This window comes from Somniosus microcephalus, chromosome 6 (genome assembly GCF_052327205.1).
Source record: "Somniosus microcephalus isolate GS21.2 chromosome 6, FLI_Smic_1.0, whole genome shotgun sequence".
NCBI lineage: Eukaryota > Metazoa > Chordata > Chondrichthyes > Squaliformes > Somniosidae > Somniosus > Somniosus microcephalus.
In genome coordinates, this window is record NC_140992.1 from 4,260,756 (window position 1) to 4,281,368 (window position 20,613).

The 20,613-nt window shown below is 49.5% G+C and overlaps 1 protein-coding gene across 2 annotated transcripts in view; it reads right to left on the reverse strand.

The window, feature by feature from the left end:
• Positions 1 to 20,613, reverse strand: part of ccdc50a (coiled-coil domain containing 50a) — a 130,944-nt gene that overhangs the window by 58,991 nt on the left and 51,340 nt on the right. For both annotated transcript variants that reach the window (XM_085989641.1, XM_085989640.1), the window contains exons 2-3: positions 17,816 to 17,878; positions 784 to 913 (exon numbers count right to left, since the gene is read on the reverse strand). In XM_085989641.1, coding sequence (XP_085845767.1) covers positions 784 to 913; positions 17,816 to 17,878 — 193 coding nt within the window. The remainder of the gene's footprint in view (positions 1 to 783; positions 914 to 17,815; positions 17,879 to 20,613) is intronic.

The window sequence follows — 20,613 nt, forward strand, 5'->3', positions numbered from 1 at the left end:
CCCCTGGTTCTAGACTCTGCAGCCAGAGGAAACAACCTCTCCGCATCTAACTTGTCAATCCCCCTTCAGAATCTCCACTTTATGAACCCAATTGGGTTAAAGAAAGGTTAAAGATCCGCCCCGACACTGCCTCAACAAAATGCCTGAACCCCAACCTCAAAGATGTTCTCCTCCCTCGCCCCAAAATACATCAGTGTAACTTCGTCAATTTCCCACACCAGCCGGGATCCTGTGACTACGATGAATACAAATACAATTATCTCCTTGATTAGTCTCTGTTGCCCTGAATGCTTCTGTAAGTTCAGTAACTCAGAACAGGGAGCAGGGAATATTAACTGGGATAGTCAGAGTGTGAAAGGCTTAGAGGGTGCGGAATTCTTAGTGCATCCAGGAGAGCTTTCTGAGCCAGCATGTAGAAAGTCCTACAAGAGAGGGGGCGGTACTGGACTTAATTCTAGGGAATGTAGCCGGGCAAGTGGTAGATGAGTCAGTAGGAGAGCATTTTGGTAACAGTGACCATAATTTGGTGAGATTTAAGGTAGTCATGGAAAAGGACAAAGATGGACCGGAAATGAGAGCGGAGAAAGAGGGAGGTGGTTGCGAGGGTGGGGGAGATTCTACCTCCCTCAACATTCCCATTCTCCTACAATCTACAGGCTTTCAAAATCCAAACTCAGCATTACCTAAACATCTTCTGCTCGCTCTCAATCTTTCCAACCTTGGTGGTTCCTGCCTTAACCATTCAGCTAGATTTTACAACTTATAAAACATTCCAGTGCTTACATCTCTCGCTGGTGTTTCTGAAGGCGGACCTGGGCTTTCTTATTCTCCTCCTCTTGCAGCTTCTTGGCCACTTGCAGGTCATGCTGAACCAAACGGTTTCTTTGTACATTGGATGCCAAGTGATGCTCGACTAGGAGAGAGTGGCACAAAGTGCGTTAAACTTGCAGCGTGCTCCCATGCACCATTCTGCACGTGTACTTTTAAAAATAAATGATATTCAATTTCAGAACCTCACAAGCAAGTCTTAGCCGTGGCTCAGTGGGCAGCACTCTCGCCTTGGAGTCAGAAGGTCATGGGTTCAAGTCCCATCCAGTGGCTTGAGCCCATAATCCAGGCTGGCACTCCAGTGCAGTGCTGAGGGAGCGCCACACTGTCGGAGGGGCAGTACTGAGGGAGTGCTGCGCTGTCGGAGGGGCAGTGCTGAGGGAGCGCCACACTGTCGGAGGGGCAGTACTGAGGGAGTGCTGCGCTGTCGGAGGGGCAGTGCTGAGGGAGCGCCACACTGTCGGAGGGGCAGTACTGAGGGAGTGCTGCGCTGTCGGAGGGGCAGTGCTGAGGGAGCGCCGCGCTGTCGGAGGGGCAGTGCTGAGGGAACGCTGCGCTGTCAGAGGGGCAATACTGAGGGAACGCTGCGCTGTCAGAGGGGCAGTACTGAGGGAGTGCTGCACGGTCGGAGGGGCAGTACTGAGGGAGCGCTGCACTGTCAGAAGGGCAGTATTGAGGGAGTGCTGCGCTGTCGGAGGGGCAGTGCTGAGGGAGCGCTGCACGGTCGGAGGGGCAGTACTGAGGGAGCGCTGCACTGTCGGAGGGGCAGTACTGAGGGAGCGCTGCACTGTCGGAGGGGCAGTACTGAGGGAGCGCTGCACTGTCAGAGGTGTCGTCTTTTGCCCTCTCAGGTGGACATAAAAAAATCTCACGGTTGTCTCTTTTCTTTCATGGCATTGTTCGAAGAGCAGTTCTCCTGGTGCCCTGACTAACATTTATCCTTTAACCAACATGACAAAGGAAGATTATCTGATCCTTTATCGCACTGCTGTTTGTGAAATTGGCTACCACATTTCCCGACATTACAACAGTGATTACACTTCAGAAGTACTTCATTGATTGTGAAGCACTTAAGGACATTCCGAGGTCGTTAGAAAAAGGAAAGCAAGATCTTGAGCTTCCATAGCTGCTTTGCTATCTCAGGATGTCCCAAAGCACTTTGCACCCAATGAAATACTTCCTTAAATGGAGTCACCGTGGTTATGTCGGCAAATGCAGCAGGCAATCTGCACATAGCAAGACCCCACAAACAGCACAAGATAAAGATCCAGATCATCTCTTTTAGTGATGTTGGTCGAGAAATGAATATTGGACAGGACACCCGAAGAACTCCCTGCTCTTCTTCAGCTTAACATCTCATCCGAATGACGGCACCTCCGCCAGTGCAGCTTTCCTTCAGCACTGCATGGGAGTGGCAGCATAGACTACGTGTTTACGTATCTGGAGTGCAGCTTGAACCTTCTGACTCAGTGACGAGAGTGCCAGCGATAGCACAAAAGGTCATTCCAAGCATTCACATGAAAAACATCCTGACATTTTCCTTCGACAAGTTTTATAGCGGTGATCCTTGCCGTTTTTACAGAACATTCCTTGATGCCGTGCTCTGGATTTATCTTCACTCTATTATATACCTCGATACAAGTTTCCCTCCCACTCACTTCTGAAGAGCCCAGGTGTCGTGGTTATGTTATTGGATTTGTAATCCAGAGACCTGGGCCAATAATCCAGAGAACGGGAGTTCAAACCCCACCAGGGCAGGTTGAGGAGTTGAATTCCGTTTTTATAAAAATCTGGAAATAAAAAGCCCGAGTCAGTAAGAGTGGCCATGAAGCTGTTGGAGTGTCGAAAAAATCCAACGGGTTCACTAATGTCCATTAGGGAAGGAAACCTGCCGCCCTCACCCAGTCTGGGCCTGTATGTGACTCCAGTCCCACACCAGCGTGGCTGAACCTTAACTGCACCCTGAAGGGGGTTGGGCAATAAATGCCGGCCTTGCCAGTGAATAAAATAATTCTTTGCGCTGGCACTACGGCGCACGGCTTTCTCTGCACCACCGCCAGGATTTAAATGCAGGATACTTCGTTTTAATGAGGCTGCAAAGCAAGTTTAACCAACAATTAAGTCTGAAAGTTCCAGAAGGAATCAGGGCGTGAGATCACACAAATGAACCAAGAGATTGCTCGAGTGAGCACGGCCACAGGGAACAGGCCAGTGCGAGTGTAAGCAGCCCACTTTCAGTTGTCAGAAAGCAGCAAGTGAGGGAAAGGTTAAGGGAGATCATCAAAAGGTACAAAGAGATGGGTTTTAAGGAAGCGTTTGAAGGAGGAGGGACCAAAGCAAAGAGGTTGATAAATTGGAGGTTTGCGACTTGTACATGAAGCCGGGGCAGAGTCACAATGTCCGAAACTTCACAAAATAATTACTGCTGGCAAACAAAAATGTACAGGATCAGGAAAACCACAGAGTTCATGAGGGCAAGCTCAAGATTACATCATACACAACTCCAGTCTCTCCTCTCTCTCAATCACTGCTCCCATTAACGATCCATCCAACGGTGTGTGCAAGGTTTCTTTAAACTGTGGGCTGCCCAGTTGGGCTCATCGGTTTCCAGCTGTTTCGAGGGCCTTACTATTTGAAATAATTTCCAACACAAAATGTCACTATTTCCGCCAACAATTAAACCGTAGCCCCCATGGGTGTTTAACATTGATAAACCCCTTCCAATCTAGACTGCCCTGTGACCCCAATTTCCAATTCAAAAGTAATCCGTGAAATGTTTTGAAAAGTTTTCAGAGGGGTGAGAAAGCGCGATGTAAATGATTCTTTCTCCAGTCATTCCGAGGGGCTTCAGTTAAACACTGCACTACGTTCACGCTGCATCAGGGGTAAAGAAAATTAGGAGGGGCCAGAGAGAAACAGTAGTTCAGAGTTTGAGAGAAATGCAGACAAGGGATACACCGAGACAGACAGAGCAACACAATTACAGCTAATTCTCAGCACCATCAAAATGGGTTTAAACTCCATTTGTATTCTGTAATGTAAAAACAGTCCACAGAACACTGCAAAACAGGTGATAAAATATTACAACAATCCCAATTTGTTCAAAAAACATTGACGTGTTCTATTCTGTAACAAATTCTACATCTTCAGCTATTAACGCCGAGAGTGGAACTGAGCAATTTTCTTTCTCGAAAAGTCCCTCCAATTTTCTCCTCTCCCTTTAGGCTCGGGAACGGTTCACTCATAGCGGCAGCCCCTCCCCCATTACCTCATCCTTTCCTCAGGTTTGTGAAGATTGGACACCGCTTTCCCCTCAAGTTAGAGGATGTTAGTGAATGGAACACACTCCATTTCAGGCCCCGCTATCACCACCAAACACTCCCAGGGCAGGTACAGCACAGGTTAGATACAGAGTAAAGCTCCCTCTACACTGTCCCCATCAAACACTCCCAGGGCAGGTACAGCACGGGTTAGATACAGAGTAAAGCTCCCTCTACACTGTCCCATCAAACACTCCCAGGGCAGGTACAGCACAGCTTAGATACAGAGTAAAGCTCCCTCTACACTGTCCCATCAAACACTCCCGGGGCAGGTACAGCACAGGTTAGATACAGAGTAAAGCTCCCTCTACACTGTCCCATCAAACATTCCCAGGGCAGGTACAGCACGGGTTAGATACAGAGTAAAGCTCCCTCTACACTGTCCCATCAAACACTCCCAGGGCAGGTACAGCACGGGTTAGATACAGAGTAAAGCTCCCTCTACACTGTCCCATCAAACACTCCCAGGCAGGTACAGCACGGGTTAGATACAGAGTAAAGCTCCCTCTACACTGTCCCATCAAACACTCCCCGGGCAAGTACAGCACGGGGTTAGATACAGAGTAAAGCTCCTTCTACACTGTCCCACCAAACACTCCCAGGGCAGGTACAGCATGGGTTAGATACAGAGTAAAGCTCCCTCTACAATGTCCCATCAAACACTCCCCGGGCAAGTACAGCACGGGGTTAGATACAGAGTAAAGCTCCTTCTACACTGTCCCACCAAACACTCCCAGGGCAGGTACAGCATGGGTTAGATACAGAGTAAAGCTCCCTCTGCCCCTAAAATGTGTCTGAGCGTCAACTTCAAATGATTGCCTCTTGATTGGGGGTAAGGTACTGTCTTGGATAGAGAACTGGTTGTCAGACAGGAAGCAAAGAGTCCTTTTCCAAGTGGCAGGCGGTGACTAGTGGGTACCGCAGAGATCAGTGCTAGGACCCCAGCTATTCACAATATATATAAATGATCTAGACGAGGGAACTAGATGTAATGGCCCCGATTTTTGGCTTCTGTGGGGAATGGTCGGATTTCCCCGAATGTGGGGTTTCTGACACACATTAAAAAAGTGTCAGCCAGCTCCATGCAATTTTCCCTCAAGTGGCCAATTAATTCCCAGCATGTGGGAAGCCTTGCTAATTGTCCATTCGAGTCAGAAATCCCCACAGTATGATGTCATCATTCGTGGTGCTTTCAAGGTCCATAGCAAACACTGCATCCTCTGAAGGCTTCCAAATGAACCATGCAGGATGGCAGAGGAGCCTGCAGCAGCTGTGGCCAGTGCCAGACCCCGAGCTGCCTCCAAATTCGACGAGGCTTCACTGCACGCATTATTGGATGGGGTTAGGGCCCACAGGGAGGTCCTCTTCCCTAGGTCAGGCAGGAAGAGGCCTCCCACTGAGACCAATGCTGCATTGATGCAGGTGTCAGCAGATGCCAACTTGCTGAGAGTCACCAGAAGAACCTTGGCATTACATCTCTATCTCCTTCCTTTACTCCCCCACAGTACCATCCAGAGCCCCCGTCCTCACTGTGGAGGAGGAAGAGGCTGTGCAGCCAGACTCCTCAGAGGAAGCTCCAACCTCTGAGGGCGCAGCATCAGCAGAAGTAAGCGCACCCAGCACCAGCGCAGACACTCACACCTCGGGGGGACCTTCGGGACATAGAGTAGTGTTGTCACCTGGTGTTTCACAGCTCACAAGCGAGCCTCAGGAGATTGTGGAGACAGGGACAGCAGTGGAGTGTCCCCGTCGGAGGGCGCAGGACTCTGCCAGCTCAGCTCAGCTGCGCTGCTTGTCGACCCTCTGCCTCTGGGTCCATCCACAAGAGAAGAGGTGATGGATCTCCATGCACAGTTGCAGGAGTCTCTGGCAGGTTTTGTCTCCAGGGTCGCTGCGAGTGTGGAGCGAATGGAGGAGTCCATAGCGACCATCAGCAGAGCCTTTGTGGAGTCATTGGCGCATGAACGCATCACCATGGAAAGGTTGGCAACCTCCATGGAGGAGATAACTCGCCAGGGTACGGAAAACATGGTGAGTGCTCATAAGAGAATGACATCTCTTGAGGAGCGTTGGCCATCTGTTGAACAGAGAAACCAGATCTTCATGAAAGTCCTTCTGAGTAGGACTGCCAGTGCAGAAACGGGTCCCACTGGCCCCCTAAAGCGCAGCAAGGTGCTCTCAAGCCACTTCCAAGCGCTGGCCCCTTCTGGCCTGTGTAGCTTCAGGTGAGTGAGCAGCAGCCTGGTGCTCCTGGTGCTCATCCTGCTGTTCCTGGTTCTGCTGCTGCCGCCTCTGCTGTTGGAGATCCTCTAGTGCCAGGAAGGGAAGGTACCAAAGGCCTCCCATGCTTCTGGCAGATGCCTCCGTTGAGGGGGCGCTGAGTTAGGGTGGCGAGAGGGGCTTCCCAGGAGCTCACACTGGAGAAGTGTGTGAGGCTCCAACTTTCTACAGCTGCTCCTAAGGCTTCAAAAAGTTCCCCCAAGCCTTGATCAACAAGGTCCTGCAGCCTGCAAATGCTGCCTCTTTAAATCTCTTCAGCCCTCAGCGACCTGCTGCTGCAAGCAAGAAAGCCAGCCGTTTTCACGCCAGCTCTCATCGGCGGGGTTCATGTGGGGAAAGCCCCAAAGTCGCAACGGCCCCGGAAAATCTTCCTTAACAAGGTGATCATTGGTGATTAGTGCTCCGACGAGCAGTCCTGCCGGCGGCGGCCGGGACTGAAGCGGGTGACGGAGAAACGGCGGTCCGAAAGTCGGACGGGGTTGGGAATCAGGCCGGGGGGGGTCCCGACCCGCTTTTTCCGTGATTTTCGGACCCCGGCCGCATGAAAAGCTGCCCGACGGCTGCCAGAAAATCAGGGCCAATATCTCCAAGTTTGCAGACGACACAAAGCTGGGTGGGCTGTGAGGAGGATGCAGAGAAACCCCAGTATGATTTGGACAGTTTGGGTGATTATATTGCATCTGCCATGCATCTGCCCAATGTGGATAAATGCGAGTTTATCCACTTCGGTGGCAAAAACAGGAAGATAGATTATCTGAACGGCAATAGATTGGGAAAAGGGGAAGTGCAACGAGACCTGGGTGTCCTTGTGCACCAGTCGCTGAAGGTAAGCATGCAGGTGCAGCAGGCGCGGTTAAGGCGGAAAATGGTATGTTGGCCTTCGTAACGAGAGGGTTCGAGTACAGGAACAAGGATGTCTTGCTGCAGTTGTACAGGGCCTTGGTGAGGCCACACGTTGAGTATTGTGTGCAGTTTTGGTCGCCTTATCTGAGGAAGGATGTTCTTGCCATGGAGAGAGTGCAGCGAAGATTCACCAGGCTGATACCTGGGATGGCAGGAATGACGTATGACGAGAGATTGGGTCGATTGAGCTTATATTCGCTGGAGTTTAGAAGAATGAGAGGGGATCTCATTGAAACTTATAAAATTCTAACAGGACTAGACAGACTAGATGCAGGAAGGATGTTCCTGATGGCCGGGGAGTCCAGAACCAGGGGTCACAGTCTAAGGATAATCACAGAAACCTCACAGTACAGATAGAGGCCATTTCAGCCCATCGAGCCTGCACCGACACATCCCACCCGATCCCCGTAACCCCTACACCAACACACATCCCACCCTATCCCCGTAACCCCACGTATTTAATCCCCCTAACACTAAGGGTCAATTTTTATCATAGCCAATCAACCTAACCCCGCACATCTTTGGACTGTGGGAGGAAACCGGAGCACCCAGAGAAAACCCACGCAAACACGGGGAGAATGTGCAAACTCCACACAGACAGTCACCTGAGGCCGAAAGCCATTTAGGACTGAGATGAGGATGAATTTCTTCACCCAGAGAGTGGTGAACCTGTGGAATTCTCTACCGCAGAAGGCAGTTGAGGCCAATTCATTAAATATATCCAAGAAGGAATTAGATATATTTCTCAAGGCTAAAGGGATCAAGGAGTATGGGGAGAAGGCAGGGACAGGGTACTGAGTTTGGATGATCAGCCATGATCTCATTGAATGGCGGAGTAGGCTCGAGGGGCCGAATGGCCTACTCCTGCTCCTATCTTCTATGTTTCTATGTTTCTATGATGCATTTATCCATTTCCCACAGCAGCTGTGGCCTCAGATTGCCAGCTCGTGCTGAATGAGGGGAAATTTTGTTGCGTGCCCCCAGTGGAAACTGACTTTGAAATTGATAAGAACATTTCATGTAAGCCTTATCGGCTACAGATAGAAGATCTGAATCTGAGTGTTTTACTGACTGCACTCAGCAGGCCCCGAATATGCAACTGTAAACCAGCAGCCTCCGACAGTGACACAGACGAGGTTAAATGGCCGATCGCTCTTAAAGCGATGACATTATTTACAGTGCGCTGTTCAACACTCGGGGAAATGGGTGGCAGCTCTCCTGGTCACAGAACACAATCCCTCGCTTTTTCTATTTTGCTGGAATTGTAGTTGCAAGACCTGCAGATACAACTTGTATATTTTTCTTAAACAGACAGGATGCGGTTTCTATAGGGGTCAGGAACTTCCATTCTAGCAATGAGATTTCCATCAGATTGCACAGCTGAGCGAGCAGCAATCGGGCAGTGTAGGGGGTGGAGTTTTCGACATCAGAGAGAGAACAACCTGCCCAGTAATATCGTGCAACGTGTTCCGAATCATCCAGCTCTATTTTTAAAGCATTTTCTGAGTTAAGCGAGGAATTTAGACGTGTTATGTTTCAGGCAGTACCAAGGGCAGGCTGCTTCTGCTGTTTAATTGTTTACAAGGTGTGCGATACAAAGAGCAGCATCTCTCCAACCGCTGCCCAAAAGCTCAACATGAACTTGCAGCAATTTCCTTCGGAGACTCGCTGGGGCACCACCCCATCCAGCGAGGTACTGCGCTGATCAGAAGATGCTGGGCTCGATTTCCATCAGCGCGGAGTCACCAGAGCTCAGCCAGCCCGACGGTAGGGATATTACAACTGGTTCCGGCAGGCCTGGGCTCGGGAGAGGGAGGGGAGAAAATGGTTCCTGCGCCTGTCAGTGATCGAGATGGGAAACTGTACACATGCCGAGTGATGTGACTGCTTGTGATGCCACCCCATGATTAAATAGTCTTGATTGGCTCCCCATCCACCACCGGCGTACCGTGGCTGCAGTGTGTACCATCTACAAAATGCACTGCAGCGACTCACCAAGGCTTCTTCGACAGCACCTCCCAAACCCATGACCTCTTCCGCCTAGGACAAGGGCAGCAGGTGAATGGGAACACCGCCAACTCCAAGTTTCCCACCATTCTAACTTGGAAATATATCGCCGTTCGTTCATCGTCACTGGGTCAAAATCCTGGAACTCCTGACCAACATTCCCTCTCAGCCTGGGACTGGCTTTTCCAATGTTAAGTTTCACACATGCGCGGAACTGTGAATGGGCCGCACATTCATAAAAAAGTTTAGGGGGAACAATGCTCCCTACCCAACAGCACTGTGGGAGTATCTTCACCACACGGACTGCAGCGGTGGCTCACCACCACCTTCTCAAGGGCAATTAGGGATGAGCAATAAATGCCGGCTTTGCCAGCGACACCCACAGACCGTGAATGAATAAAAAAGTCTGTTGACACTGTATCTAGACGTGTGAATAACAAGTGGCTGCTGGGTGGGGTACCAGAGCGAGCCAGTGTCCAGAGACGTCACCAATGTGAGCCAGTGTCCAGAGAGACGTCGCCAATGTGAGCCAGTGTCCAGAGAGACGTCGCCAATGTGAGCCAGTGCCCAGAGAGACGTCGCCAATGTGAGCCAGTGTCCAGAGAGACGTCGCCAGTGTGAGCCAGTGTCCAGAGAGACGTCGCCAGTGTGAGCCAGTGTCCAGAGAGACGTCGCCAGTGTGAGCCAGTGTCCAGAGAGACGTCACCAGTGTGAGCCAGTGTCCAGAGAGACGTCGCCAGTGTGAGCCAGTGTCCAGAGAGACGTCGCCAATGTGAGCCAGTGTCCAGAGAGACGTCGCCAATGTGAGCCAGTGTCCAGAGAGACGTCGCCAGTGTGAGCCAGTGTCCAGAGAGACGTCGCCAGTGTGAGCCAGTGTCCAGAGAGACGTCACCAGTGTGAGCCAGTGTCCAGAGAGACGTCGCCAGTGTGAGCCAGTGTCCAGAGAGACGTCGCCAATGTGAGCCAGTGTCCAGAGAGACGTCACCAGTGTGAGCCAGTGTCCAGAGAGACGTCGCCAGTGTGAGCCAGTGTCCAGAGAGACGTCGCCAATGTGAGCCAGTGTCCAGAGAGACGTCACCAGTGTGAGCCAGTGTCCAGAGAGACGTCGCCAGTGTGAGCCAGTGTCCAGAGAGACGTCGCCAGTGTGAGCCAGTGTCTTCAGGAAAGGAGGGAAAGAGAAGGGGTACAGCTGTGGGAAAATGTATACAGTGGCTTCAAACTGCACTTGATCATGATTAGCACAAACCGCTGACATTAACAATCGCCACGATCTTAACTACTGCAGCAAAACCTCTTTTCTCTTGAAAACTGCTGAATGCCTCTAAAAGGGAATTCAAAAGTCTTCTATAGGCATATAAATAGTCAACGGGTAGTAAGAGGAGGGGTGGGGCTGATTAGGGACCAAAAAGTAAACCTACGCATGGAGGCAGAGGGCATGGCTGAGGTACTAATCGAGTACTTTGTATCTGTCTTCACCAAGGAAGAAGATGCTGCCAAAGTCAGCAAAAGAGGAGGTAGTTCAGATACTGGATGAGATAAAAATTGATAAAGAGGAGGTACTAGAAAGGCTGTTTGAACTTAAAATTAATAAGTCACCTGGACCGGATGGGATGCATCCTAGGATGCTGAGGGAGGTTAAGGAGGAAATCGCGGAGGTACTGGCCATAATCTTCCAATCCTCCTTAGGTACAGGAGTGGTGCCAGAGGACTGGAGAACTGCAAAGGTTACACCCTTCTTTAAGGGTGCAAGGATAAACCCAGCAACTACAGGCCAGTCAGTTTAAAAGAATTTTAAAAGTTTCAATGAGATCCCCTCTCATTCTTCTAAACTCTAACGAATATAAACCTAATCGACCCAATCTCTCTTCATACGTCATTCCTGCCATCCCAGGTATCAGTCTGGTGAATCTTCGCTGCACTCCCTCCATGGTAAGAACATCCTTCCTCAGATAAGGCGACCAAAACTGCACACAATACTCAAGGTGTGGTCTCACCAAGGCCCTGTACAACTGCAGCAAGACATCCTTGTTCCTGTACTTTGGAAACGATAATCAGAGACAAAGTTAAGTCACTTGGACAAGTATGGATTAATTAAGGAAAGCCAGCACGGATTTGTTAAAGATAAATTGTGTTTAACTAACTTGATCGGGTTTTTTGATGAGGGGGGTTGATGAGGCAATGCGGTTGATGTGGTGTACATGGACTTCCAAAAGGCATTTGATAAAGTGCCACATAATAGGCTTGCCAACAAAGTTGAAACCCATGGAATAAAAGGGACAGTGACAGCATGGATACGGAATTGGCAAAGTGACAGGAAACCGAGTAGTGGTGAACAGTTGTTTTTCGGACTGGAGGAAGGTATACAGTGGTGTTCCCCAGGGGTCGGTTCTAGGGCCACTGCTTTTCTTGATATATATTAATGACTTAGACTTGGGAGTACAAAATTTGCAGAGGACACTAAACTTGGAGGTACAGTGAACAGTGAGGAGGATAGTGATAGACTTCAAGACGACATACAGGCTGGTGAAATGGGCAAACGTGGCAGATGAAAATAAATGCAGAAAAGTGTGGAGTAATACATTTTGGTAGGAAGAACGAGGAGAGGCAATATAAACTAAAGGGCACACAGAAGATAGGAGCAGGAGTCGGCCATTCGGCCCCTCGAGCCTGTTCCGCCATTTAATGAGATCATGGCTGATCATCCAAATTCAGTACCCTGTCCCTGCTTTCTCCCCATATCCCTTTAGCCTCAAGAAATATATCTAACTCCTTGAATATATTTAATAAGTTGGCCTCAACTGCCTTCTGTGGTAGAGAATTCCACAGGTTCACTAGTCTCTGGGTGAAGAAATTCCTCCTCATCTCCGTCTTAAATGGCTTACCCCTTATCCTTAGACTGTGACCCCTGGTTCTGGACTCCCCCGCCATCAGGAACATCCTTCCTGCATCTAGTCTGTCTAGTCCTGTTAGAATTTTAAAAGTTTCAATGAGATCCCCTCTCATTCTTCTAAACTCTAACGAATATAAACCTAATCGACCCAATCTCTCTTCATACGTCATTCCTGCCATCCCAGGTATCAGTCTGGTGAATCTTCGCTGCACTCCCTCCATGGTAAGAACATCCTTCCTCAGATAAGGCGACCAAAACTGCACACAATACTCAAGCTGTGGTCTCACCAAGGCCCTGTACAACTGTAGCAAGACATCCTTGTTCCTGTACTCGAATCCTCTCGCTATGAAGGCCAACATACCATTTGCCTTCTTAACCGCCTGCTGAATCTGCATGCTTACCTTCAGCGACTGGTGCACAAGGACACCCAGGTCTCGTTGCACTTCCCCTTTTCCCAATCTATTGCCGTTCAGATAATAATCTGTCTTCCTGTTTTTGCCACCAAAGTGGATAACCTCGCATTTATCCACATTATACTGCATCTGCCATATCACCCAACCTGTCCAAATCATACTGGAGTTTCTCTGCATCCTCCTCACAGCACACATGCCCACCCAGCTTTGTGTCGTCTGCAAACTTGGAGATATTACATCTAGTTCCCTCGTCTAGATCATCATTAATATATATTGTGAATAGCTGGGGTCCTAGGACCGATCCCTGCGGTACCCCACTAGACACTGCCTGCCACTCGGAAAAAGACCCGTTTATTCCAACTCTTTGCTTCCTGTCTGCCAACCAATTCTCTATCCAGGTCAGTACCTTACCCCCAATCCCATGTGCTTCAACTTTACACGCTAATCTCTTATGCGGGACCTTATCGAAAGCCTTTTGAAAGTCCAAATACACCACATCCACTGGTTCTCCCTTATCTATTCTACCGGTTACATCTCAAAAAATTCCAGTGGATTAGTCAAGCATGATTTACCTTTTGTAAATCCATGTTGACTTTGTCCGATCCTGTCACTGTTTTCCAAGTGCTCTGCTATTACATCTTTTATAATGGACTCTAGCATTTTCCCCACTACCGATATCAGGCTTACTGGTCTATAATTCCCCATTTTCTCTCTACCACCTTTTAAATACATTAGCTACCCTCCAATCCATTATAACTATTCCAGAGTCTATAGAATTTTGGAAGATGACCAGCAATGTATCTACTATTTCTAGGGCCACTTCCTTAAGTACCCTAGGATGTAGATTATCAGGCCCTGGGGATTTATTGGCCTTCAATCCCGTCAATTTCCCTAACACCATTTCCCTACTGTGGTAAACCACTGTTTGTATTCCACTGTGTACATGCCTGTACATGTCTCGGCTGACTCCTCCCACGAGTCCAGGTATAAAGGTGACTGCTCCACAGTCCCTCTGTATTCTGGACCGGTCGACAACTCAAGGCACACCTTCATTCTCTTGTTAATAAAAGCCTGTTAGTTACTCGCTTAATCTCAGTCTTTTGAGTTATTGATAGCGCATCACCTACAAATACTGATTTCATTCAATTCCTCCCTCTCATTAGACCCTATGTTCCCCGACATCTCTGGGAGGTTATTTGTGTCCTCCTTTGTGAAGACAGAACCAAAGTATGTATTTAATTGGTCTGCCATTTCTTTGTTCCCCATTATAAATTCCCCTGATTCTGACTGCAAGGGACCTACGCTTGACTTCACCAATCTTTTTCTCTTCACATATCTATAGAAGCTTTTACAGTCAGTTTTTATGTTCCCTGAAAGCTTACTCTCATACTCTATTTTCCCCCTCTTCATTAATCCCTTTGTCCTCCTTTGCGGAATCCTAAACTGCTCCCAATCCTCAGGTTTGCTGCTTTTTCTACAATCCTAAAGTGGGTGCATGAACAGAGAGATCTGGGGTATATGTGCACAAATCATTGAAGGTGGCAGGGCAGGTTGAGAAACGGTTGGAAAAAGCATACGGGATCCTGGGCTTCATAAATAGAGGCATAGAGTACAAAAGCAAAGAAGTTATGATGAACCTTTATAAAACACTGGTTCGACCTCAACTGGAGTATTGTGTCCAATTCTGGGCACTGCACTTTAGGAAGGATGTGAAGGCCTTAGAGAGGGTGCAGAAAAGATTTACGAGAAAGATTCCAGGGATGAAGGACTTCAGTTACATGGATAGACTGGAGAAGCTGGGGTTGTTCCCCTTGGAGTGGAGAAGGTTGAGAGGAGATTTGATAGAGGTGTTTGAAATCATGAGAGGTCGGGACAGAGTAGATAGAGAGAAACTGTTCCCATTGGCAGAAGGGTCGAGAACCAGAGGACACAGATTCAAGGTGATTTGCAAAAGAACCAAGGCGACAGAAGGAAAAACTTTTTTACACAGCGGGTGGTTAGGATCTGGAATGCACTGCCCGAAAGGGTGCTGGAGGCAGACTCAATTGTGGCTTTCAAAAGGGAAAAAAAGTTGCAGAGGAGGTGGGAGTAGCTGAATTGCTCTTGCAGAGAGCCAGCACGGGCTCGATGGGCCGAATGGTCTCCTTCTGTGCTGTAACCTTTCTATGATTCATCTCGAGAAACCACAGAGCAGCTTTTTTGGCAAGCTATAAATTACCGTCTCGCCCATACACAGTCCTCGTCCTTCGGACGGTGCCACGTACAGCTCATGCCTGCAAGGACACAATCTGTACGCGTAACTCTGGCTGATTCACACGCCCACCGTGAGGCTCCTGGTGAAATCCCAGCAGCATTGCGGAGTCCACCTTGTGGCAGCTGCATTAGCGCTGCCCATCATACCTTCTGGAGGAAGGAAGCGGATCTGACAGATCAGACTACGGAGGTGCCCAAGTGACCATTTACACAGCACAACAATTAACTTACATCATCCGGGGTGATAACCCTGCTACCAGTCCCAGTCTGCCCAGCACACCCAATACAGGAAACTTTCGTGAGGTTAAATGTCCGGAAAGCTCTATCTACCGGCAAAATTCAGGAGCCGTTTCCTATAAGATTTTTTACTTCTCGTTGCTTTTTTTTTTCCAGTCAGGCTCTGCAAGGTCTAGCCGAAGCTGTTGCTTAGCTACAGAGACGCTTTTAAGCTGCGGCCGACTGTTTTGAAGCTGTTGGGTTTGTTGATTCACATGGAGCTCAAAAGCTCCGTATGTTTTAACATTCGCGCTGGTTTCTACGGCAGTTTTGATGGTACGGCACCAGCTCGGTCCCGTCAGTGCCGGATACCAGAAAGTTTCCTGTATTTAACATGCCAGATCTGGTATGGTGGTATTTGCCTAGGAACAGGAGGAGGCCGTTCAGCCTGTTAGATTACGGCTGATCTGTGTCTTAACTTCATCGACCTGCCTTGGTTCCGTAAGCCTCAATACCCTTGCCCAACAAAAATCTATCGAATTTTTAACTGACCCCAAACCTCAACAGTTCCGTGGCACTTCTAAAATTGGTAAACGGGTGGTGTCATTTATAATCTTCATCACCCGGCAACTGTTAAATGAAGCAACAGTGGTGCACCTGGGTACCTGCCTACAGCACATTACTGCTGTTGATTCAGTCCCCACTACCCCACACTGTTCACCGTGTCAATGGGGCAGACAGGGGGCTCCGGGGAGAGGCGGGGGGGGGGCTGGCTATGCATAGGCCACAAAGTAGCTTGTTTCAGCACTCAGCTATGGAACGGCATTGGGGGATAAAGCAGCTTTAAAAGAACCCTGTGGGTGAAGGGATGTGTTGGGCAAGTTTCTTTCTGTCCACGTGCTCCTTTTCCCAGATAAACACAAGTGTTTTACTGACAATAAGACAATGTCTTTTATTCCACCCCCCCCCCCCAGAGCCCCATCGCTGCTGGGTTCCTTCTCCCTCGGCTGCAGATATCAGATTCCAGCTCCTGAGCCAATCCTTTCCTGTGGAGTATCCCTTTATATGAAAGGCTTCTGAGAGATCCCGTCGATTTAAGGAGGTCCAATGGGCTCCCCCATGGCTCAGCGAGTTTCTCCAGTGAGCAGCTCAGCCATACGGATACAAGAGCACCGATCTTTACTAGTGTTAAATTACAAGGAAAGATTACACAAACTAGGGTTGTATTCCATGGAATTAAGAAGGTTAAGCTTTGATTTGATCCAAGTATTCAAGATATTATGGTGAACAGATGGAGTAGAGAGAAACTATTTCTCCTGGTTGGGGATTCTAGGACTAGGGGGCAGGGTCTAAAAATTAGAGCCAGACCTTTCAGGAGTGAAATTAGGAAACACTTCGACACACAAAGGGTGGTAGAAGTTTGGAACTCTCTTCCGCAATCGGCACTTGATGCGGAGTCGATTGTTAATTTTAAATCGGAGATTGACAGATTTCTGTTAACCAAAAGGTATTAAGAGATATGGGCCAGAGGCAGGTATATGGAGTTAGGTGGCAGATCAGCCATGATCTGATTGAATGGCGGAACAGGCTCGAGGGGCTGAATGGCTTCCTCCTGTTCCTATGTTGCGATCAGACCCAAGTTAGCTGTCAGGGTGCTACAACCAGTCTCAGCGCTGCAGGCCGAGGGAGCAGAAACTCCTGCTCCGACACCTGCTGCTGGAACAGGGCGTGCGTGGGCAGCAAGTGAGGACGGGATCAAGCTCAGCTGTGATGCTCCCAGTGGCCGAATAACCTGCTGACGCTTACCGTCTGGCCACTGAAGGAAGGCCCTGGAGGGCGGCCCACACCCATGGAACTGCGCCAAAGTCAGGACTGAGGAATTTCAGGAGACATGGGGAGAAAATTGGTGAGAAAGAAAGAGGGACAAGAGAGCACCACCAATCCAGCGCTGCCCCATGGCATTTGGTGATCAAGTCCCATTCCCCAATGGCTGGGCAACAGGAATAAATTCAAAGGTGTTTTATTCAAGAAGCTCAGTGAAGGGCCAAGGGCCATAGTACAGGACACTGTGAAGGTTGAAGAGAGGAAGCGAGAAGATGAGGTATTCGGTGAGTGGTGGCTAGGGGACATCAGCTTGGGCTTTATTGTAGGAGGGAAGGAAAACTGGGGGAGGTGAGGAATTCCACAAGTGCCGAGGTCCCGGGAATGAGTGAGTTGTGGAGTAGGAGATGGTGATTTCAACAGTGAGGATGCAGGGGTGAGAAAAAGTACGTAGGATCGGTTATTTGGAGCTTCGGGGGAACAAGAGAGGAAACCTCGGAAGCACTGACCACTGGAGTAGTCATCATTATTAAAAAATTCATTCTTGGGATGAGGGCGTCGCTGGCAAGGCCGGCATTTAATGCCCATCTCTAGTGGCCCAAGTTTGATACAGCAGTGTGTTGCTAGGGAATTTCAGGAGGGCAGTTAAGAGTCGAGCACGTTGGTGTGGGACTGGAGTCACGTATAGGCCCAGACCGGGTAAGGACGGCAGGTTTCCTTCCCTAAAAGGACATTCGTGAACCCATTGGGTTTTTACGATAATCCGACAGATTCATGGTCACTCTTACTGACACGGGCTTTTTAATTCCAGATTTATTTTTGATTGAAATGGTTCAGCTCTCGGAGCTCACCGCAGCGTGTGAAAGTGCCTTAAAAGTACTTACTTTCCTGCTCCTGGAGGTTGTGGGCCAGGCTGTGATCTTCCCGAACTGCAAACTCCCGACACACTGAAAGAGAAAACAACTGTTTAAAATCCAAGTCCGTTCTGAGAGGATCACACAAAAGTAACCATTTTGAAAGCGATACCGGACATTTTAAAACTACTTCTGACCGAGCAACAAAGGTTCAGTAGATTGATCCCTGGGATGGGGGGATTGTCCTCCGAGGAGAGATTGTGTAGATTGGGCCGATACTCTCTGGAGTTTAGAAGAATGAGAGGTGATCTCATTGAAACATAGAAGACTCTGAGGGGGATTGACAGGGTAGATGCGGAGAGGCCGTTTCCCCCTGGCTGGAGAGTCTAGAACCAGGGGGCAGAGTCTCAGGATAAGGGGTCGGCCATTTAAGACTCCAGGTGTGGTCTCACCAGGGCCCTACATAATTGCCGTAAGACATCTTTACTCTTATATTCAAATCCTCTTGTAATAAAGGCCAACATACCATTTGCTTTCCTAATTGCTTTTTGAAATGAAGCCATGCAGACAGACAAATTGCACACAGCACGGTCTCAAACAGCGATGAAATAAATAACTATGAATGTTTTCTTGGTTTTGATTGAGGGATGGATATTGGCCAGGACCCCAGAGAACCGCCTGCTCCTCTTCGAATAGTGGCATGGGGTCTTTTCCACCCATCTGGACAGACCTCGGTTTAAGGTCTAAAAGACGCTATTCCAGACGGTGCAGCGCTCCCTCCACAGTGCATCAACGTGCCAGCCTGGATTAGTTGATCACACTTCCAGCGTATTCTGCCTTGATTTCAGATTTTCAACAGTGTGATGTTTTTATCCTTTCAACCTGCATTGTGCTTCCGACATTGCGATCGTCAGCTGTAAGAGCAGCTCCTCGGACTGCTGAGCATGAGGTTGTCAGTTTGCAGCGCTGCTGCCTGGTGACCCTGAAGCCTTAAAAAAGGAAAATACAGGATGCACATTGTTCTTTCATAATGCTCCCTCACAGTACATTTGAAAAATATATACTGCTAAAAATGTGCCTAGCTTCTACCTAAATGGAGACTCGTCGCATTGGGTGCCCTTGTCTCTATAGGGTGACATCACGGACAGGATAAATACATACTTAAAACAAGCTGCTCAGAGTAAACAAACATGACCCCTAAACGGATTAACCAACACGAGCAAAAACAAGCTCAAATGCTGCGGGGAGTCAGAATGACAACAGTAAGAGGGCAGTTCAAAGGAGAAAACAATAAAGGACAAATAGGCACAAAACCAAGGGTTCGTACAAGATAGCGAATATTCGGAATTACTATGTCCTCCCATGACTCAAGGGAAGACAGGAGCATCAACTCTGCCACAGAGATAACCCATGACAAAAAGACAGACTTGTAATACGACAGCCCCTTTCACCACCTCAGGATATCCCAACGCGCTTTACAGCCAATGAAGTACTTTTGAAGTGTAGTCACTGTTGCAATGTCGGAAACGCAGCAGCCACAACCAGCAATGTGACAATGGCCAGATCATCTGTTCTTATGTTGATTGAGGGATAAATATTGGCCAGGACACCGGGGAGAACGCCCCTGCTCTTCTTTGAAATAGTGGCCGTCAATCCAAGGTTGAATCTTCAGTCCTTCCGACATTGGCTCACTAGGCAATCAGTTGTCAAGGCAACTAGGGATGGCCAATAACGTGGTCTTGCCAGTGCTGGCCACATCCCCAGAAATGCTGAAAACACTTGTTTACCCCAGGGTCAGGCAGCTCCCGGCCGATACCCAGGCTGGTCTCGAGCCACAGCTCTCAGGACGGTGAGCAGAGTCTTTCTAGGGCGTGCAGGACTTCTTGCCATCCCACGGTAGTTATGGATGTGTGTCAGCCGCGGTCAGTTATTAGCACCCTGAGCACTCCGAGTCAGAAGGTCGTGGGTTCAAGTCCCACTCCAGAGACTTGAGCACTAAATCTATGCTGACACTCCAGGGCAGTACTGAGGGAGTGCTGCACTGTCAGAGGGGCAGTACTGAGGGAGTGCTGCACTGTCAGAGGGGCAGTACTGAGGGAGCGCCGCACTGTCGGAGGGGCAGTGCCGAGGGAGCGCTGCACTGTCGGAGGGGCAGTACTGAGGGAGCGCTGCACTGTCAGAGGTGCTGTACTGAGGGAGCACTGCACTGTCAGAGGGGCGGTACTGAGGGAGTGCTACACTGTCGGAGAGGCAGTACTGAGGGAGCACTGCACTGTCAGAGGGTCAGTACTGAGGGAGTGCTGCACTGTCAGAGGTGCAGTACTGAGGGAGCGCTACACTGTCAGAGGGGCGGTACTGAGGGAGCGCTACACTGTCAGAGGGGCGGTACTGAGGGAGTGCCGCACTGTCAGAGGTGCTGTACTGAGGGAGCACTGCACAGTCGGAGGTGCTGTACTGAGGGAGCACTGCACAGTCGGAGGTGCTGTACTGAGGGAGCGCTACACTGTCAGAGGGGCGGTACTGAGGGAGTGCTACACTGTCGGAGAGGCAGTACTGAGGGAGCACTGCACTGTCAGAGGGTCAGTACTGAGGGAGTGCTGCACTGTCAGAGGTGCAGTACTGAGGGAGCGCTACACTGTCAGAGGGGCGGTACTGAGGGAGCGCTACACTGTCAGAGGGGCGGTACTGAGGGAGTGCCGCACTGTCAGAGGTGCTGTACTGAGGGAGCACTGCACAGTCGGAGGTGCTGTACTGAGGGAGCACTGCACAGTCGGAGGTGCTGTACTGAGGGAGCGCTACACTGTCAGAGGGGCGGTACTGAGGGAGCG